At 52.7% G+C, this 19782-nt stretch overlaps 1 protein-coding gene across 2 annotated transcripts in view; it reads left to right on the forward strand.

Moving 5' to 3' along the window:
- Positions 1-19782, forward strand: part of LOC140399947 (RAS guanyl-releasing protein 2) — a 197946-nt gene that overhangs the window by 151202 nt on the left and 26962 nt on the right. For both annotated transcript variants that reach the window (XM_072489435.1, XM_072489434.1), the window contains exons 11-12: positions 7295-7405; positions 17570-17685. In XM_072489435.1, the coding sequence (XP_072345536.1) occupies positions 7295-7405; positions 17570-17685 (227 nt within the window). The remainder of the gene's footprint in view (positions 1-7294; positions 7406-17569; positions 17686-19782) is intronic.

The raw sequence follows: 19782 nt of genomic DNA on the forward strand, positions 1-19782 counted from the left end.
GGTTTTGGAGTGGTTTATATATAGAATAACAGATACCCGGGAGTTAGTTACAGACTGGAATCTAATCGAGGGGTGCGGGGGGGTTTGTATATAGAATAACAGATACCCGGGAGTGAGTTACAGACTGGAATCTAATCGAGGGGTGCGGGGGGGTTTGTGTATAGAATAACAGATACCCGGGAGTGAGTTACAGACTGGAATCTAATCGAGGGGCTCGGAGGTGGTATATATATAGAATAACAGATACCCGGGAGTGAGTTACAGACTAGAATCTAATCGAGGGTTCGGGGAGGTTTATATATAGAATAACAGATACCCGGGAGTGAGTTACAGGCTGGAATCTAATCGAGGGGGTCGGGGTGGTTTATATCTAGAATAACAGATACCTGGGAGTGAGTTATAGACTGGAATCTAATCGAGAGGTTCGGGATGGTTTATATATAGAATAACAGACACCCGGGAGTGAGTTACAGACTGGAATCTAATCGAGGGGTTCGGTGTGGTTTATATATAGAATAACAGATACCCGGGAGCGAGTTACAGACTGGAATCTAATCGAGGGGTTCGGGGTGGTTTATATGCAGAATAACAGATACCCGGGAGTGAGTTACAGACTGGAATCTAATCGAGGGGTTCGAGGTGGTTTATATACAGAATAACAGATACCCGGGAGTGAGTTACAGACTGGAATATAATCGAGGGTTTCGGGGGGTTTATATATAGAATAACAGATACCCGGGAGTGAGTTACAGACTGGAATCTAATCGAGGGGTTCAGGGTGGTTTATATATAGCATAACAGATACCCGGGAGTGAGTTACAGACTGGAATCTAATCGAGGGGTTCGGGATGGTTTATATATAGAATAACAGATACCCGGGAGCGAGTTACAGACTGGAATCGAATCGAGGGGTTCGGGGTGGTTTATATACAGAATAACAGATACCCGGGAGTGAGTTACAGACTGGAATCTAATCGAGGGGTTCGGGGGGTTTATATATAGAATAACAGATAACCGGGAGTGAGTTACAGACTGGAATCTAATCGAGGGGTTCAGGGTGGTTTATATATAGAATAACAGATGCCCGGGAGTGAGTTACAGACTGGAATCTAATCGAGGGGTTTGTGATGGTTTATATATAGAATAACAGATACACGGGAGCGAGTTACAGACTGGAATCTAATCGAGGGGTTCGGGGTTGTTTATATACAGAATAACAGATACCCGGGAGTGAGTTACAGACTGGAATCTAATCGAGGGGTTCGAGGTGGTTTATATACAGAATAACAGATGCCCGGGAGTGAGTTACAGACTGGAATCTAATCGAGGGGTTCGGGATGGTTTATATATAGAATAACAGATACCCGGGAGTGAGTTACAGAGTGGAATTTAATCGAGGGTTTCGGGGGGTTTATATATAGAATAACAGATACACGGGAGTGAGTTACAGACTGGAATCTAATCGAGGGGTTCAGGGTGGTTTATATATAGAATAACAGATACCCGGGAGTGAGTTACAGACTGGAATCTAATCGAGGGGTTCGGGATGGTTTATATATAGAATGACAGATACCCGGGAGCGAGTTACAGACTGGAATCTAATCGAGGGGTTCGGGGTGGTTTATGTGTAGAATAACAGATACCCGGGAGTGAGTTACAGACTGGAATCTAATCGAGGGGTTCGTGGTGGTTTATATATAGAATAACAGAGACCCGGGAGTGAGTTACAGACTGGAATCTAATCGAGGGGTGCGGTGTGGTTTATATATAGAATAACAGATACCCGGGAGTGAGTTACTGACTGGAATCTAATCGAGGGGTTTGGGATGGTTTAAATATAGAATAACAGATACCCGGGAGTGAGTTACAGACTTGAATCTAATTGAGGGGTTCGGGGTGGTTTAAATATAGAATAACAGATACCCGGGAGTGAGTTACAGACTGGAATCTAATCGAGGGGTTCGGGGTGGTTTATATATAGAATAACAGATACCCGGGAGTGAGTTACAGACTGGAATCTAATCGAGGGGTTCGGGGTGGTTTATATATAGAATAACAGATACCCGGGAGTGAGTTACAGACTGGAATCTAATCGAGGGGTTCGGGGTGGTTTATATATAGAATAACAGATACCCGGGAGTGAGTTACAGACTGGAATCTAATCGAGGGGTTCGGGGTAGTTCATATATAGAATAACCGATACCCGGGAGTGAGTTACAGGCTGGAATCTAATCGAGGGGTTCGGGGTGGTTTATATATAGAATAACAGATACCCGGGAGTGAGTTACAGACTGGAATCTAATCGAGGGGTTCGGGGTGGTTCATATATAGAATAACCGATACCCGGGAGTGAGTTACAGGCTGGAATCTAATCGAGGGGTTCGGGGTGGTTTATATATAGAATAACAGATGCCCGGGAGTGAGTTACAGACTGGAATCTAATCGAGGAGTTCGGGGTGGTTTATATATAGAATAACAGATACCCGGGAGTGAGTTACAGACTGGAATCTAATCGAGTGGTTAGGGGTGGTTTATATATAGAATAACCGATACCCGGGAGAGAGTTACAGACTGGAATCTAATCGAGGGGTTCGGGGTGGTTTATATACAGAATAACAGATACCCGGGAGTGAGTTACAGACTGGAATCTAATCGAGTGGTTAGGGGTGGTTTATATATAGAATAACAGATGCCCGGGAGTGAGTTACAGACTGGAATCTAATCGAGGAGTTCGGGGTGGTTTATATATAGAATAACAGAAACCCGGGAGTGAGTTACAGACTGGAATCTAATCGAGGGGTTCGGGGTGGTTTGTATATAGAATAACAGATGCCCGGGAGTGAGTTACAGACTGGAATCTAATCGAGGGGTTCGGGGTGGTTTATATATAGAATAACAGATACCCGGGAGTGAGTCACAGGCTGGAATCTAATCGAGGGGTTCGGGGTGGTTTATATACAGAATAACAGATACCCGGGAGTGAGTTACAGACTGGAATCTAATCGAGGGGTTCGTGGTGGTTTATATATAGAATAACAGATACCCGGGAGTGAGTTACAGACTGGAATCTAATCGAGGGGTTCGGGGTGGTTTATATATAGAATAACAGAGACCCGGGAGTGAGTTACAGACTGGAATCTAATCGAGGGGTGCGGTGTGGTTTATATATAGAATAACAGATACCCGGGAGTGAGTTACAGACTGGAATCTAATCGAGGGGTTTGGGATGGTTTAAATATAGAATAACAGATACCCGGGAGTGAGTTACAGACTTGAATCTAATTGAGGGGTTCGGGGTGGTTTAAATATAGAATAACAGATACCCGGGAGTGAGTTACAGACTGGAATCTAATCGAGGGGTTCGGGGTGGTTTATATATAGAATAACAGATACCCGGGAGTGAGTTACAGACTGGAATCTAATCGAGGGGTTCGGGGTGGTTTATATATAGAATAACAGATACCCGGGAGTGAGTTACAGGCTGGAATCTAATCGAGGGGTTCGGGGTGGTTTATTTATAGAATAACAGATACCCGGTAGTGAGTTACAGACTGGAATCTAATCGAGGGGTTCGGGGTGGTTTATGTGTAGAATAACAGATACCCGGGAGTGAGTTACAGACTGGAATCTAATCGAGGGGTTCGTGGTGGTTTATATATAGAATAACAGAGACCCGGGAGTGAGTTACAGACTGGAATCTAATCGAGGGGTGCGGTGTGGTTTATATATAGAATAACAGATACCCGGGAGTGAGTTACTGACTGGAATCTAATCGAGGGGTTCGGGGTGGTTTATATATAGAATAACAGATACCCGGGAGTGAGTGACAAACTGGAATCTAATCGAGGTGTTCGGGGTGGTTTATATAGAAAATAACAGATACCCGGGAGTGAGTTACAGACTGGAATCTAATCGAGGGGTTCGGGATGGTTTATATAGAGAATAACAGATACCCGAGAGTGAGTTACAGACTGGAATCTAATCGAGGGGTTCGGGGGGTTTATATATAGAATAACAGATACCCGGGAGTGAGTTACAGACTGGAATCTAATCGAGGGGTTTGTGATGGTTTATATATAGAATAACAGATACACGGGAGCGAGTTACAGACTGGAATCTAATCGAGGGGTTCGGGGTGGTTTATATACAGTATAACAGATACCCGGGAGTGAGTTACAGACTGGAATCTAATCGAGGGGTTCGAGGTGGTTTATATACAGAATAACAGATGCCCGGGAGTGAGTTACAGACTGGAATCTAATCGAGGGGTTCGGGATGGTTTATATATAGAATAACAGAGACCCGGGAGAGAATTACAGACTGGAATCTAATCGAGGGGTTCGGGGTGGTTTATACATAGAATAACAGATACCCGGGAGAGAGTTACAGACTGGAATCTAATCGAGGGGTTCGGGGTGGTTTATATATAGAATAACAGATACCCGAGAGTGAGTTACAGACTGGAATCTAATCGAGGGGTTCAGGGTGGTTTATATATAGAACAACAGATACCCGGGAGTGAGTTACAGACTGGAATCTAATCGAGGGGTGCGGTGTGGTTTATATATAGAATAACAGATACCCGAGAGTGAGTTACAGACTGGAATCTAATCGAGGGGTTCGGGGTGGTTTATATATAGAATAACAGATACCCGGGAGTGAGTTACAGGCTGGAATCTAATCGAGGGGTTCGGGGTGGTTTATTTATAGAATAACAGATACCCGGTAGTGAGTTACAGACTGGAATCTAATCGAGGGGTTCGGGGTGGTTTATGTGTAGAATAACAGATACCCGGGAGTGAGTTACAGACTGGAATCTAATCGAGGGGTTCGTGGTGGTTTATATATAGAATAACAGAGACCCGGGAGTGAGTTACAGACTGGAATCTAATCGAGGGGTGCGGTGTGGTTTATATATAGAATAACAGATACCCGGGAGTGAGTTACAGACTTGAATCTAATTGAGGGGTTCGGGGTGGTTTAAATATAGAATAACAGATACCCGGGAGTGAGTTACAGACTGGAATCTAATCGAGGGGTTCGGGGTGGTTTATATATAGAATAACAGATACCCGGGAGTGAGTTACAGACTGGAATCTAATCGAGGGGTTCGGGGTGGTTTATATATAGAATAACAGATACCCGGGAGTGAGTTACAGACTGGAATCTAATCGAGGGGTTCGGGGTGGTTTATATATAGAATAACAGATACCCGGGAGTGAGTTACAGACTGGAATCTAATCGAGGGGTTCGGGGTGGTTTATATATAGAATAACAGATACCCGGGAGTGAGTTACAGACTGGAATCTAATCGAGGGGTTCGGGGTGGTTTATATATAGAATAACAGATACCCGGGAGTGAGTTACAGACTGGAATCTAATCGAGGGGTTCGGGGTGGTTCATATATAGAATAACCGATACCCGGGAGTGAGTTACAGGCTGGAATCTAATCGAGGGGTTCGGGGTGGTTTATATATAGAATAACAGATACCCGGGAGTGAGTTACAGACTGGAATCTAATCGAGGGGTTCGGGGTGGTTTATATATAGAATAACAGATGCCCGGGAGTGAGTTACAGACTGGAATCTAATCGAGGAGTTCGGGGTGGTTTATATATAGAATAACAGAAACCCGGGAGTGAGTCACAGGCTGGAATCTAATCGAGGGGTTCGGGGTGGTTTATATATAGAATAACAGATACCCGGGAGTGAGTTACAGACTGGAATCTAATCGAGGGGTTTGTGGTGGTTTATATATTGAATAACAGATACCCGGGAGTGAGTTACAGACTGGAATCTAATCGAGGGGTTCGGGGTGGTTTATATATAGAATAACAGGTACCCGGGAGTGAGTTACAGACTGGAATCTAATCGAGGGGTGCGGTGTGGTTTATATATAGAATAACAGATACCCGGGAGTGAGTTACAGACTGGAATCTAATCGAGGGGTGCGGTGTGGTTTATATATAGAATAACAGATACCCGGGAGTGAGTTACAGACTGGAATCTAATCGAGGGGTTTGGGATGGTTTAAATATAGAATAACAGATACCCGGGAGTGAGTTACAGACTGGAATCTAATCGAGGGGTTTGGGATGGTTTAAATATAGAATAACAGATACCCGGGAGTGAGTTACAGACTTGAATCTAATTGAGGGGTTCGGGGTGGTTTAAATATAGAATAACAGATACCCGGGAGTGAGTTACAGACTGGAATCTAATCGAGGGGTTCGGGGTGGTTTATATATAGAATAACAGATACCCGGGAGTGAGTTACAGACTGGAATCTAATCGAGGGGTTCGGGGTGGTTTATATATAGAATAACAGATACCCGGGAGTGAGTTACAGACTGGAATCTAATCGAGGGGTTCGGGGTGGTTTATATATAGAATAACAGATACCCGGGAGTGAGTTACAGACTGGAATCTAATCGAGGGGTTCGGGGTGGTTCATATATAGAATAACCGATACCCGGGAGTGAGTTACAGGCTGGAATCTAATCGAGGGGTTCGGGGTGGTTTATATATAGAATAACAGATACCCGGGAGTGAGTTACAGACTGGAATCTAATCGAGGGGTTCGGGGTGGTTTATATATAGAATAACAGATACCCGGGAGTGAGTTACAGACTGGAATCTAATCGAGGGGTTCGGGGTGGTTTATATATAGAATAACAGATGCCCGGGAGTGAGTTACAGACTGGAATCTAATCGAGGAGTTCGGGGTGGTTTATATATAGAATAACAGAAACCCGGGAGTGAATCACAGGCTGGAATCTAATCGAGGGGTTCGGGGTGGTTTATATACAGAATAACAGATACCCGGGAGTGAGTTACAGACTGGAATCTAATCGAGGGGTTCGGGGTGGTTTATATATAGAATAACAGATACCCGGGAGTGAGTTACAGACTGGAATCTAATCGAGGGGTTCAGGGTGGTTTATATATAGAATAACAGATACCCGGGAGTGAGTTACAGACTGGAATCTAATCGAGGGGTTCGGGGTGGTTTATATATAGAATAACCGATACCTGGGAGTGAGTTATAGACTGGAATCTAATCGAGGGGTTCAGGGTGGTTTCTATATAGAATAACAGATACCCGGGAGTGAGTTACAGACTGGAATCTAATCGAGGGGTTCGGGGTGGTTTATATATAGAATAACCGATACCTGGGAGTGAGTTATAGACTGGAATCTAATCGAGGGGTTCGGGGGGGTTTATATATAGAATAACAGAAACCCGGGAGTGAGTCACAGGCTGGAATCTAATTCTTCTTCCGTTTGCTTTTCAGCCCTCGAGCCCGGCTGCTCCAAAATCGCCGGTGATCGATGAGTGGGCGTCTGCCGTCAAACCCAAGACAAATCCCGAGCTCATCAACAAACACATCCACAAGATGGTGGAGGTAGGCCAGGCCTGAGGCCTTCACTGCCTGGTATGGTCGACAGTAATGAAAGGCAGTGGAGTCGCTGCTTTAGCGATGGTCGCCGAAGGTGGCGAGGGAAGGGGGTTCCGGATGAATCACGAGGAAGAGCTTCTACGGCGACTTCTGTGATCGGCAGCCAAAGACAATGGTTTCCGGGGGCGACGGGCCCCGGCAGGGCGGAGGGCGGCCGGGATCGTTCCCCTCGCCGCGGAGTATTCCAAGGGGGAGATATAATCGAGGCGTTCAAAATCAGGAGGGCTTTGGAGAAAGGTTGTTCCCCCTTTTCTGGGGGAGTCCAGGACTAATTGGGTGGGGGGGGACTGTTTCAAAAGTAAGAGGGGTCCCATCCTTTTTGGATGAGGAGAATCTTTGTCTCCCGAGGGTTGTTCGACCTTGCAACTCTCTGCCTCGGAATGTGGTGGAGGTCGTTGGGGGGGGGGATTATTTTTAGACGCAGATAGGTAGGGTCTCGTTGGGCGAGGGGGGGTCAAAGGTCGTCTTGAGGGGCGGGGTGAGGTGGGACTCGAAACACAAACAGTTCGGCCTTGGTTTTATAGAATTCCGGAACAGCCTCGAGGGGACAAAGAGATGGCGGAGCGCTGACCTCATTCGGGGAGGGGGGACGTCAGCTCGGACGCAGCCGGGTGTCCGTTGTCCTGTGCTCAGGTCGGGAGGCAAGCGGTCAAGTCTGTGGAATTCTGATGCAGATCGACTCGGTTTGGATGCACACCGCCCCGTCCCCTGCCTCAGAACCTCCCACAGCACTTCCCAGCCAATGAACGCGCTCCAGAATCGTCCATCGCTGTTGTAACTTACCAAACACGTCGGGCCTTTGGCGCACAGCGAGATCCCACAATCGCCAACGTGAGAGTGACCCCGAGTATCTATTTTACTGATGTCGGCTCCGGGATGAATATTGGTCCCGGGACACCAGGGGGCGCTCCACCTGTTCTTCGGCAGAATCGCAGAACCCCTACAGGGCAGAAGGAGGCCATTCGGCCCACCGTGTGTGCTTCGCTCCTCCGACAGAGCCCAGCAACTGAGGCCCATCCCAGCAACCTAACCTAGCCTTTGGACACCAAGAGGCAATTTAGCACGGCCAATCCACATAACCACTTCCCCCCGACCATACAATAGTCCCCTTGTGGTCTTTTACATCCATTCTTAGATTGTTCAAATTCTAATCTGACAGAAGACACCTCTGACAGTGCGGCACTCCCTCAGTACTGACCCTGTGACAGTGCAGCGCTCCCTCAGTACTGACCCTCTGACAGTGCGGCACTCCCTCAGTACTGACCCTCTGACAATGCAGCACTCCCTCAGTACTGACCCTGTGACAGTGCGGCACTCCCTCAGTACTGACCCTCTGACAGTGCGGCACTCCCTCAGTACTGACCCTCTGACAGTGCAGTACTCCCTCAGTACTGACCCTCTGACAGTGCAGTACTCCCTCAGTACTGACCCTCTGACAGTGCGGCACTCCCTCAGTACTGACCCTCTGACAGTGCGGCACTCCCTCAGTACTGACCCTCTGACAGTGCAGTACTCCCTCAGTACTGACCCTCTGACAGTGCGGCACTCCCTCAGTACTGACCCTCTGACAGTGCGGCACTCCCTCAGTACTGACCCTCTGACAGTGCAGCACTCCCTCAGTACTGACCCTCTGACAGTGCGGCACTCCCTCAGTACTGACCCTCTGACAGTGCAGCACTCCCTCAGTACTGACCCTCTGACAGTGCAGCACTCCCTCAGTACTGACCCTCTGACAGTGCAGCACTCCCTCAGTACTGACCCTCTGACAGTGCAGCACTCCCTCAGTACTGACCCTCTGACAGTGCAGCACTCCCTCAGTACTGACCCTCAGACAGTGCGGCACTCCCTCAGTACTGACCCTCTGACAGTGCAGCACTCCCTCAGTACTGACCCTCTGACAGTGCGGCACTCCCTCAGTACTGACCCTCTGACAGTGCGGCACTCCCTCAGTACTGACCCTCTGACAGTGCAGCACTCCCTCAGTACTGACCCTCTGACAGTGCAGCACTCCCTCAGTACTGACCCTCTGACAGTGCGGCACTCCCTCAGTACTGACCCTCTGACAGTGCGGCACTCCCTCAGTACTGACACTCTGACAGTGCAGCACTCCCTCAGTACTGACCCTCTGACAGTGCGGCACTCCCTCAGTACTGACCCTCTGACAGTGCAGCACTCCCTCAGTACTGACCCTCTGACAGTGCAGCACTCCCTCAGTACTGACCCTCTGACAGTGCAGCACTCCCTCAGTACTGACCCTCTGACAGTGCAGCACTCCCTCAGTACTGACCCTCTGACAGTGCAGCACTCCCTCAGTACTGACCCTCAGACAGTGCGGCACTCCCTCAGTACTGACCCTCTGACAGTGCAGCACTCCCTCAGTACTGACCCTCTGACAGTGCGGCACTCCCTCAGTACTGACCCTCTGACAGTGCGGCACTCCCTCAGTACTGACCCTCTGACAGTGCAGCACTCCCTCAGTACTGACCCTCTGACAGTGCAGCACTCCCTCAGTACTGACCCTCTGACAGTGCAGCACTCCCTCAGTACTGACCCTCTGACAGTGCAGCACTCCCTCAGTACTGACCCTCAGACAGTGCGGCACTCCCTCAGTACTGACCCTCTGACAGTGCAGCACTCCCTCAGTACTGACCCTCTGACAGTGCGGCACTCCCTCAGTACTGACCCTCTGACAGTGCAGCACTCCCTCAGTACTGACCCTCTGACAGTGCAGCACTCCCTCAGTACTGACCCTCTGACAGTGCAGCACTCCCTCAGTACTGACCCTCTGACAGTGCAGCACTCCCTCAGTACTGACCCTCTGACAGTGCAGCACTCCCTCAGTACTGACCCTCTTACAGTGCGGCACTCCCTCAGTACTGACCCTCCGACAGTGCAGCACTCCCTCAGTACTGATCCTCTGACAGCGCAGCGCTCCCTCAGTACTGACCCTCAGACAGTGCGGCACTCCCTCAGTACTGACCCTCTGACAGTGCAGCACTCCCTCAGTACTGACCCTCTGACAGTGCGGCACTCCCTCAGTACTGACCCTCTGACAGTGCAGCATTCCCTCAGTACTGACCCTCTGACAGTGCAGCATTCCCTCAGTACTGACCCTCTGACAGTGCAGCACTCCCTCAGTACTGACCCTCTGACAGTGCAGCACTCCCTCAGTACTGACCCTCTGACAGCGCAGCACTCCCTCAGTACTGACCCTCTGACAGTGTGGCACTCCCCCAGTACTGACCCTCTGACAGTGCAGCACTCCCTCAGTACTGACCCTCTGACAGCGCAGCACTCCCTCAGTACTGACCCTCTGACAGTGCGGCACTCCCTCAGTACTGACCCTCTGACAGTGCAGCGCTCCCTCTGTACTGACACTCTGACAGTGCGGCACTCTCTCAGTACTGACCCTCTGACAGTGCGGCACTCCCTCAGTACTGACCCTCTGACAGTGCGGCACTCCCTCAGTACTGACCCTCTGACAGTGCGGCGCTCCCTCTGTACTGACCCTCTGACAGTGCAGCACTCCCTCAGTACTGACCCTCTGACAGTGCGGCACCCCCTCAGTACTGACCCTCTGACAGTGCGGCGCTCCCTCTGTACTGACCCTCTGACTGTGCAGCGCTCCCTCAGTACTGACCCTCTGACAGTGCGGCACTCCCTCAGTACTGACCCTCTGACAGTGCAGCGCTCCCTCAGTACTGACCCTCTGACAGTGCGGCACTCCCTCAGTACTGACCCTCTGACAGTGCGGCGCTCCCTCTGTACTGACCCTCTGACAGTGCAGCACTCTCTCAGTACTGACTCTCTGACAGTGCGGCACTCCCTCAGTACTGACCCTCTGACAGCGCAGCAAACCCTCAGTACTGACCCTCTGACAGTGCAGCACTCCCTCAGTACTGACCCTCTGACAGTGCGGCACTCGCTCAGTACTGACCCTCTGACAGTGCGGCACTCCCTCAGTACTGACCCTCTGACAGTGTGGCACTCCCTCAGTACTGACACACTGACAGTGCGGCACTCCCTCAGTACTGACCCTCTGACAGTGTGGCACTCCCCCAGTACTGACCCTCTGACCGTGCTGCACTCCCTCAGTACTGACCCTCTGACAGTGCAGCACTCCCTCAGTGCTGACCCTCTGACAGTGCGGCGCTCCCTCAGTACTGACCCTTTGACAGTGCTGCGCTCCTTCAGTACTGACCCTCTGACAGTGCGGCACTCCCTCAGTGCTGACACTCTGACAGTGCAGATCTCCCTCAGTACTGACCCTCTGACAGTGTGGCACTCCCTCAGTACTGACCCTTTGACAGTGCTGCGCTCCTTCAGTACTGACCCTCTGACAGTGCGGCACTCCCTCAGTGCTGACACTCTGACAGTGCAGATCTCCCTCAGTGCTGACCCTCTGACAGTGCAGCGCTCCCTCAGTACGGACCCTCTGACAGTGCAGCACTCCCTCAATACTGACCCTCTGACAGTACAGCGCTCCCTCAGTACTGACCCTCTGACAGTGCAGCGCTCCCTCAGTACTGGCCCTCTGACAGTGCAGCACTCCCTCAGTACTGGCCCTCTGACAGCGCGGCGCTCCCTCTGTACTGACCCTCTGACAGCGCAGCAAACCCTCAGTACTGACCCTCTGACAGTGCGGCGCTCCCTCTGTACTGACCCTCTGACAGCGCAGCAAACCCTCAGTACTGACCCTCTGACAGTGCAGCACTCCCTCAGTACTGACCCTCTGACAGTGCGGCACTCCCTCAGTACTGACCCTCTGACAGTGCGGCACTCCCTCAGTACTGACACACTGACAGTGCGGCACTCCCTCAGTACTGACCCTCTGACAGTGTGGCACTCCCCCAGTACTGACCCTCTGACCGTGCTGCACTCCCTCAGTACTGACCCTCTGACAGTGCAGCACTCCCTCAGTGCTGACCCTCTGACAGTGCGGCGCTCCCTCAGTACTGACCCTTTGACAGTGCTGCGCTCCTTCAGTACTGACCCTCTGACAGTGCGGCACTCCCTCAGTGCTGACACTCTGACAGTGCAGATCTCCCTCAGTACTGACCCTCTGACAGTGTGGCACTCCCTCAGTACTGACCCTTTGACAGTGCTGCGCTCCTTCAGTACTGACCCTCTGACAGTGCGGCACTCCCTCAGTGCTGACACTCTGACAGTGCAGATCTCCCTCAGTACTGACCCTCTGACAGTGCAGCGCTCCCTCAGTACGGACCCTCTGACAGTGCAGCACTCCCTCAATACTGACCCTCTGACAGTACAGCGCTCCCTCAGTACTGACCCTCTGACAGTGCAGCGCTCCCTCAGTACTGGCCCTCTGACAGTGCAGCACTCCCTCAGTACTGGCCCTCTGACAGCGCGGCGCTCCCTCAGTACTGACCCTCTGACAGTGCAGCACTCCCTCAGTACTGACCCTCTGACAGTGCAGCGCTCCCTCAGTACTGACCCTCTGACAGTGCAGCGCTCCCTCAGTACTGACACTCTGACAGTGCAGCACTCCCTCAATACTGACCCTCTGACAGTACAGCGCTCCCTCAGTACTGACCCTCTGACAGTGCAGCGCTCCCTCAGTACTGGCCCTCTGACAGTGCAGCACTCCCTCAGTACTGGCCCTCTGACAGCGCGGCGCTCCCTCAGTACTGACCCTCTGACAGTGCAGCACTCCCTCAGTACTGACCCTCTGACAGTGCAGCGCTCCCACAGTACTGACCCTCTGACAGTTCAGCATTCCCTCAGTACTGACCCCCTGACAGTTCAGCATTCCCTCAGTACTGACCCTCTGACAGTGCAGCACTCCCTCAGTACTGACCCTCTGACAGTTCAGCATTCCCTCAGTACTGACCCCCTGACAGTTCAGCATTCCCTCAGTACTGACCCTCTGACAGTGCAGCGTTCCCTCAGTACGGACCCTCTGACAGTGCAGCGCTCCCTCAGTACTGACCATCTGACAGTGCAGCACTCCCTCAATACTGACCCTCTGACAGTGCAGCGCTCCCTCAGTACTGGCCCTCTGACAGTGCAGCACTCCCTCAGTACTGGCCCTCTGACAGCGCGGCGCTCCCTCAGTACTGACCCTCTGACAGTGCAGCACTCCCTCAGTACTGACCCTCTGACAGTGCAGCGCTCCCACAGTACTGACCCTCTGACAGTTCAGCATTCCCTCAGTACTGACCACCTGACAGTTCAGCATTCCCTCAGTACTGACCCTCTGACAGTGCAGCACTCCCTCAGTACTGACCCTCTGACAGTTCAGCATTCCCTCAGTACTGACCCCTGACAGTTCAGCATTCCCTCAGTACTGACCCTCTGACAGTGCAGCGTTCCCTCAGTACGGACCCTCTGACAGTGCAGCGCTCCCTCAGTACTGACCCTCTGACAGTGCAGCACTCCCTCAATACTGACCCTCTGACAGTACAGCGCTCCCTCAGTAATGACCCTCTGACAGTGCAGCACTCCCTCCGTACTGACCCTCTGACAGTGCAGCACTCCCTCAGTACTGACCCTCTGACAGTGCAGCACTCCCTCAGTACTGACCCTCTGACAGTGCAGCACTCCCTCAGTACTGACCCTCTGATAGTGCAGCACTCCCTCAGTACTGACCCTCTGACAGTGCAGCACTCCATCAGTACTGACCCTCTGACAGTGCAGCCCTCCCACAGTACGGACCCTGACAGTGCAGCACTCCCTCAGTACTGACCCTCTGACAGTGCAGCACTCCCTCAGTACTGACCCTCTGACAGTGCAGCACTCCCTCAGTACTGACCCTCTGACAGTGCAGCCCTCCCACAGTACGGACCCTCTGACAGTGCGGCACTCCCTCAGTACTGACCCTCTGACAGTGCGGCACTCCCTCAGTACTGACACTCTGACAGTGCAGCACTCCCTCAGTACTGACCCTCTGACAGTGTGGCACTCCCTCAGTACTGACACTCTGACAGTGCAGCACTCCCTCAGTACTGACCCTCTGACAGTGCAGCACTCCCTCAGTACTGACACTCTGACAGTGCAGCACTCCCTCAGTACTGACCCTCTGACAGTGCGGCACTCCCTCAGTACTGACCCTCTGACAGTGCGGCACTCCCTCAGTACTGACACTCTGACAGTGCAGCACTCCCTCAGTACTGACCCTCTGACAGTGCGGCACTCCCTCAGTACTGACACTCTGACAGTGCAGCACTCCCTCAATACTGACCCTCTGACAGTGCAGCACTCCCTCAGTACTGACACTCTGACAGTGCGGCACTCCCTCAGTACTGACACTCTGACAGTGCAGCACTCCCTCAGTACTGACACTCTGACAGTGCAGCGCTCCCTCAGTACTGACCCTGACAGTGCGGCGCTCCCTCAGTACTGACCCTCTGACAGTGCAGCGCTCCCACAGTACTGACCCTCTGACAGTTCAGCATTCCCTCAGTACTGACCCCCTGACAGTTCAGCGTTCCCTCAGTACGGACCCTCTGACAGTGCAGCACTCCCTCAGTACTGATCCCCTGACAGTGCAGCGCTCCCTCAGTACTGACCCTCTGACAGTGCAGCACTCCCTCAATACTGACCCTCTGACAGTGCAGCGCTCCCTCAGTACTGGCCCTCTGACAGTGCAGCACTCCCTCAGTACTGGCCCTCTGACAGCGCGGCGCTCCCTCAGTACTGACCCTCTGACAGTGCAGCACTCCCTCAGTACTGACCCTCTGACAGTGCAGCGCTCCCACAGTACTGACCCTCTGACAGTTCAGCATTCCCTCAGTACTGACCCTCTGCCAGTGCAGCACTCCCTCAGTACTGACCCTCTGACAGTTCAGCATTCCCTCAGTACTGACCCCCTGACAGTTCAGCACTCCCTCAGTGCTGACACTCTGACAGTTCAGCATTCCCTCAGTACTGACCCTCTGACAGTGCAGCGTTCCCTCAGTACGGACCCTCTGACAGTGCAGCGCTCCCTCAGTACTGACCCTCTGACAGTGCAGCACTCCCTCAATACTGACCCTCTGACAGTACAGCGCTCCCTCAGTAATGACCCTCTGACAGTGCAGCACTCCCTCCGTACTGACCCTCTGACAGTGCAGCACTCCCTCAGTACTGACCCTCTGACAGTGCAGCACTCCCTCAGTACTGACCCTCTGACAGTGCAGCACTCCCTCAGTACTGACCCTCTGATAGTGCAGCACTCCCTCAGTACTGACCCTCTGACAGTGCAGCACTCCATCAGTACTGACCCTCTGACAGTGCAGCCCTCCCACAGTACGGACCCTGACAGTGCAGCACTCCCTCAGTACTGACCCTCTGACAGTGCAGCACTCCCTCAGTACTGACCCTCTGACAGTGCAGCACTCCCTCAGTACTGACCCTCTGACAGTGCAGCCCTCCCACAGTACGGACCCTCTGACAGTGCGGCACTCCCTCAGTACTGACCCTCTGACAGTGCGGCACTCCCTCAGTACTGACACTCTGACAGTGCAGCACTCCCTCAGTACTGACCCTCTGACAGTGCGGCACTCCCTCAGTACTGACACTCTGACAGTGCAGCACTCCCTCAGTACTGACCCTCTGACAGTGCAGCACTCCCTCAGTACTGACACTCTGACAGTGCAGCACTCCCTCAGTACTGACCCTCTGACAGTGCGGCACTCCCTCAGTACTGACCCTCTGACAGTGCGGCACTCCCTCAGTACTGACACTCTGACAGTGCAGCACTCCCTCAGTACTGACCCTCTGACAGTGCGGCACTCCCTCAGTACTGACACTCTGACAGTGCAGCACTCCCTCAGTACTGACCCTCTGACAGTGCAGCACTCCCTCAGTACTGACACTCTGACAGTGCGGCACTCCCTCAGTACTGACACTCTGACAGTGCAGCACTCCCTCAGTACTGACACTCTGACAGTGCAGCGCTCTCTCAGTACTGACCCTGACAGTGCGGCGCTCCCTCAGTACTGACCCTCTGACAGTGCAGCACTCCCTCAGTACTGACCCTCTGACAGTGGAGCACTCCCTCAATGCTGACCCTCTGACAGTGCAGCGCTCCCTCAGTACTGACACTCTGACAGTGCGGCACTCCCTCAGTACTGACCCTCTGACAGTGCAGCACTCCCTCATTGCTGACCCTCTGACAGTGCAGCGCTCCCTCAGTACTGACCCTCTGACAGTGCAGCACTCCCTCAGTACTGACCGTCTGACAGTGCGGCACTCCCTCAGTACTGACTGTCTGACAGTGCAGCACTCCCTCAGTACTGACCCTCTGACAGTGCGGCACTCCCTCAGTACTGACTCTCTGACAGTGCGGCACTCCCTCAGTACTGACCCTCTGACAGTGCAGCGCTCCCACAGTACTGACCCTCTGCCAGTGCAGCACTCCCTCAGTACTGACCCTCTGCCAGTGCAGCACTCCCTCAGTACTGACTGGAGTTTGTTCAAACCCTCGATCTACTGGCTCAGAGGTTGGAGGTACTGCCATTGACCTTTCTACCTCGATAACGTCCCCTTATGTCTGGCCAGTGGGTCTGCCTGTTATTCTAGTTCTCTTGGAATATCTAACAGTTTCTAACATATTGCTGACAATTTTGTCAAAGCTTTAGATTTTGCACTCATCAGGAGCTTTCACAAGGATAAATATCCCAGGGGAGGAACCAATTGAAGATTGTCAATCAGGCTCGCAATGTGACACATTTCCGTGCACTGGAAGCTATGAATATGAATACTCAGTGCCCTGTTCTTTGCAGACAGAAAGGACACGTACACATATTGCGCCTATTTCAGCGAAACAAAATAATTGACAGCCATTCGCTGGTTCATACCTCAGGGCAATGCGTTGACCAATCGGAGCCGCGCTGCCTGGTTTGGATCTCAAACAATCCTTAGCAGCTGACTGTCCATCACCAACAACTGGTGCATTCTCTTCCGCCCGTCGGAATACGCTTGCCAGCCAATCGGCATTCCTCCCCCCCCCCCCCCCCCCACACACACACGGTGTAAATCTGCTCCCCTGCTCTTGCGAAATGGCCTGATGAGAGCAAGAAGTAAAGCTCCGACAAGAACGCTTCGCGTTACCGAACGATTGTCCCGTCACCTTCTCTCTTTCTCTCTCTCTCTCTCTCTCTGTTGCAGTCTGTCTTCAGAAACTTCGACGTGGACCACGATGGCTACATTTCTCAGAAGGAGTTTGGCATCATATCGTCCAACTTTCCCTACCTTGACAGGTTCAGCGTGTTGGACGAAAACAAGTGAGTCGCAGATATTGGGGTTCGGCCGAATTGGGGACAAACGTTGCCGTGTTCCGTCGGATTTAGGAGCAGAAGTCGGCCATTCAGCCCCTCAAGCCTGCTCCGCCATTCAGTCAGATCATGGCTGACCTCTTCCTGGTCCCAAAACCACCTCCCCACCTGTTCCCCATATCCCTTTAACACGTTTGCTAATCAGAACTATATCTATCTCCTTCTTGAATCCATTTAATGACTCAGATTCCACCGCGCTACGGGGCAGCGAGTTTCACAAATTCACCCCCGTCTCCGAGAAGTGGTTCCTCCTCGTCTCAGTTCCAAATCTCCGCCTCTCAGCCTAGACCTGTGATCTCTCGTTCTAGATTTCCTCTCAATCAGGAACATTTGGTCTCCGTTTACTTTATCAATCCCCCTCAGTATTTTATACCCCTCGATCAGATCCCCTCTCATCCTTCTAGACTCCAGCGAGTATGAGGCCAAACTGTTCAATCTCTCCTCGCACGTCGACCCTTTCACCCCCGGAATCAATCTGGTGAACCTCCTCTGAACTGCCCTCCAATTCCACCACATCCCTCCTCGAATAAGGAGACCAAAACCGGACACAATACTCCAGATGTATTGGAGTAGCACAGTGGTTAGCACAGTTGCTTCACAGCTCCAGGGACCCGGGTTCGATTCCGGCCTCGGGGTCACTGTCTGTGCGGAGTTTGCACGTTCTCCCCCCGTGTCTGCGTGGGTTTCCTCCGGGTGCTCCGGTTTCCTCCCGCAGTCCAAAGACAGGCAGGTTAGGAGGATTGGCCGTGAAATTCAGGAGAAACCTCTTTACCCGGAGAGCTGTGTGGGGGAGGGGAGAATGCGGACTGCGTTTCCCCCAGAGATAGGGCTCCAGGTGAATGGTATTGGCACATTGAAGCGGGGGTGGCGTGGTCCCTTTAAGGGGCGGTGGCTTGTGGGTCACCTGGCCTGTTGCCGGGGAGCGCGCGAACCTCGGCCAATGAGAAGTAAGCGGGCGGATCCCGGGGGGGGGGGGAGGAGTTGGGACGTGTCATGGTGGCTGTGCCTTGATGTCGTTCTTCCTGATTGGAGGAGCTGTTACGGAGGGGGGAGTGGAATAGAAGGAGATGGAGAGGGGGGGTGGAGCGATAGGAGGAGGCCCGTGGAGTGCCCAGAGGCCTGGTTTACGCGGTGAGGCGCTGAACGACCCGGCCTCTCCGCGGTAAGAATTCCGCAGATTCACTCCCCTCTGAGGGAAGAATTTCCTCCTCACCTCCGTCTGAAATGGGCCCCTCCCCCCCGGCACTCTGAGATTCCGCCCTCTGGCCCCAGACTCTCCCACAAAGGGGAAACATCCTCTCAGCACCTCCCCCCGGTAACCTCGGATCCACTTGTTAAATACTTCCCGTTTCGAATCCGCTCCATCCCCGTCGCCACATTACAGGGTTCACCAACCCACCCCTTCCGAATCGTCCGCCGTTCTGGTGACCTGTCGACCTCCTGAACTCTGCTGCGAGCTGCGGGCTCCCGAGGGGCCGGCAGCAGCAAGGAAGGAGCCCATTCGGCCCATCGTATCCGCGTCGGGTGCCCGCGAGAGCCACTCGGCTAGTCCCGCTCTGCCCCCCCCCCACCCCACCCCCCTCAACCCCCTCACCCTATCCCCGTGACCTCTCGCCTCTTCTGATCCTTATTCCAAGTCCATTCTGAAAGCTCGCCCCGGACCTGCCCCCGCCACACTCTCGGACGCTGCTCGTCACGTCCCCCTTCTACCAATCACCTTAAATCTCCGCACCCCCCCCCCCCGCCCCCGGGTCTCCCTCAGCGAGGGGCTAACAGGTCTTTCCTGACCCACCCTGTCTAGGCTCCACGCATAATTTTCTACCCCTCAAATTAGGCCACCCCCTTCCTCAACCTCCTCCGTTCTAACAAAAACAACCCCCCCCCCTCGATCTCCCCCCCTGGCTGCAATTTTCAAGGCCTGGCAACGTTCTTGTGAATCTCCTCTCTCTCGCTTTCTCTCTCTCTCTGTCTCTGTCTCCCTCTCTCTCTCCCTCTCTCTGTCTCTCTCTCTCTCTCTCTCCCTCTCTCTCTCTGTCTCTCGCTGTC

This window comes from Scyliorhinus torazame, chromosome 24 (genome assembly GCF_047496885.1).
Source record: "Scyliorhinus torazame isolate Kashiwa2021f chromosome 24, sScyTor2.1, whole genome shotgun sequence".
NCBI lineage: Eukaryota > Metazoa > Chordata > Chondrichthyes > Carcharhiniformes > Scyliorhinidae > Scyliorhinus > Scyliorhinus torazame.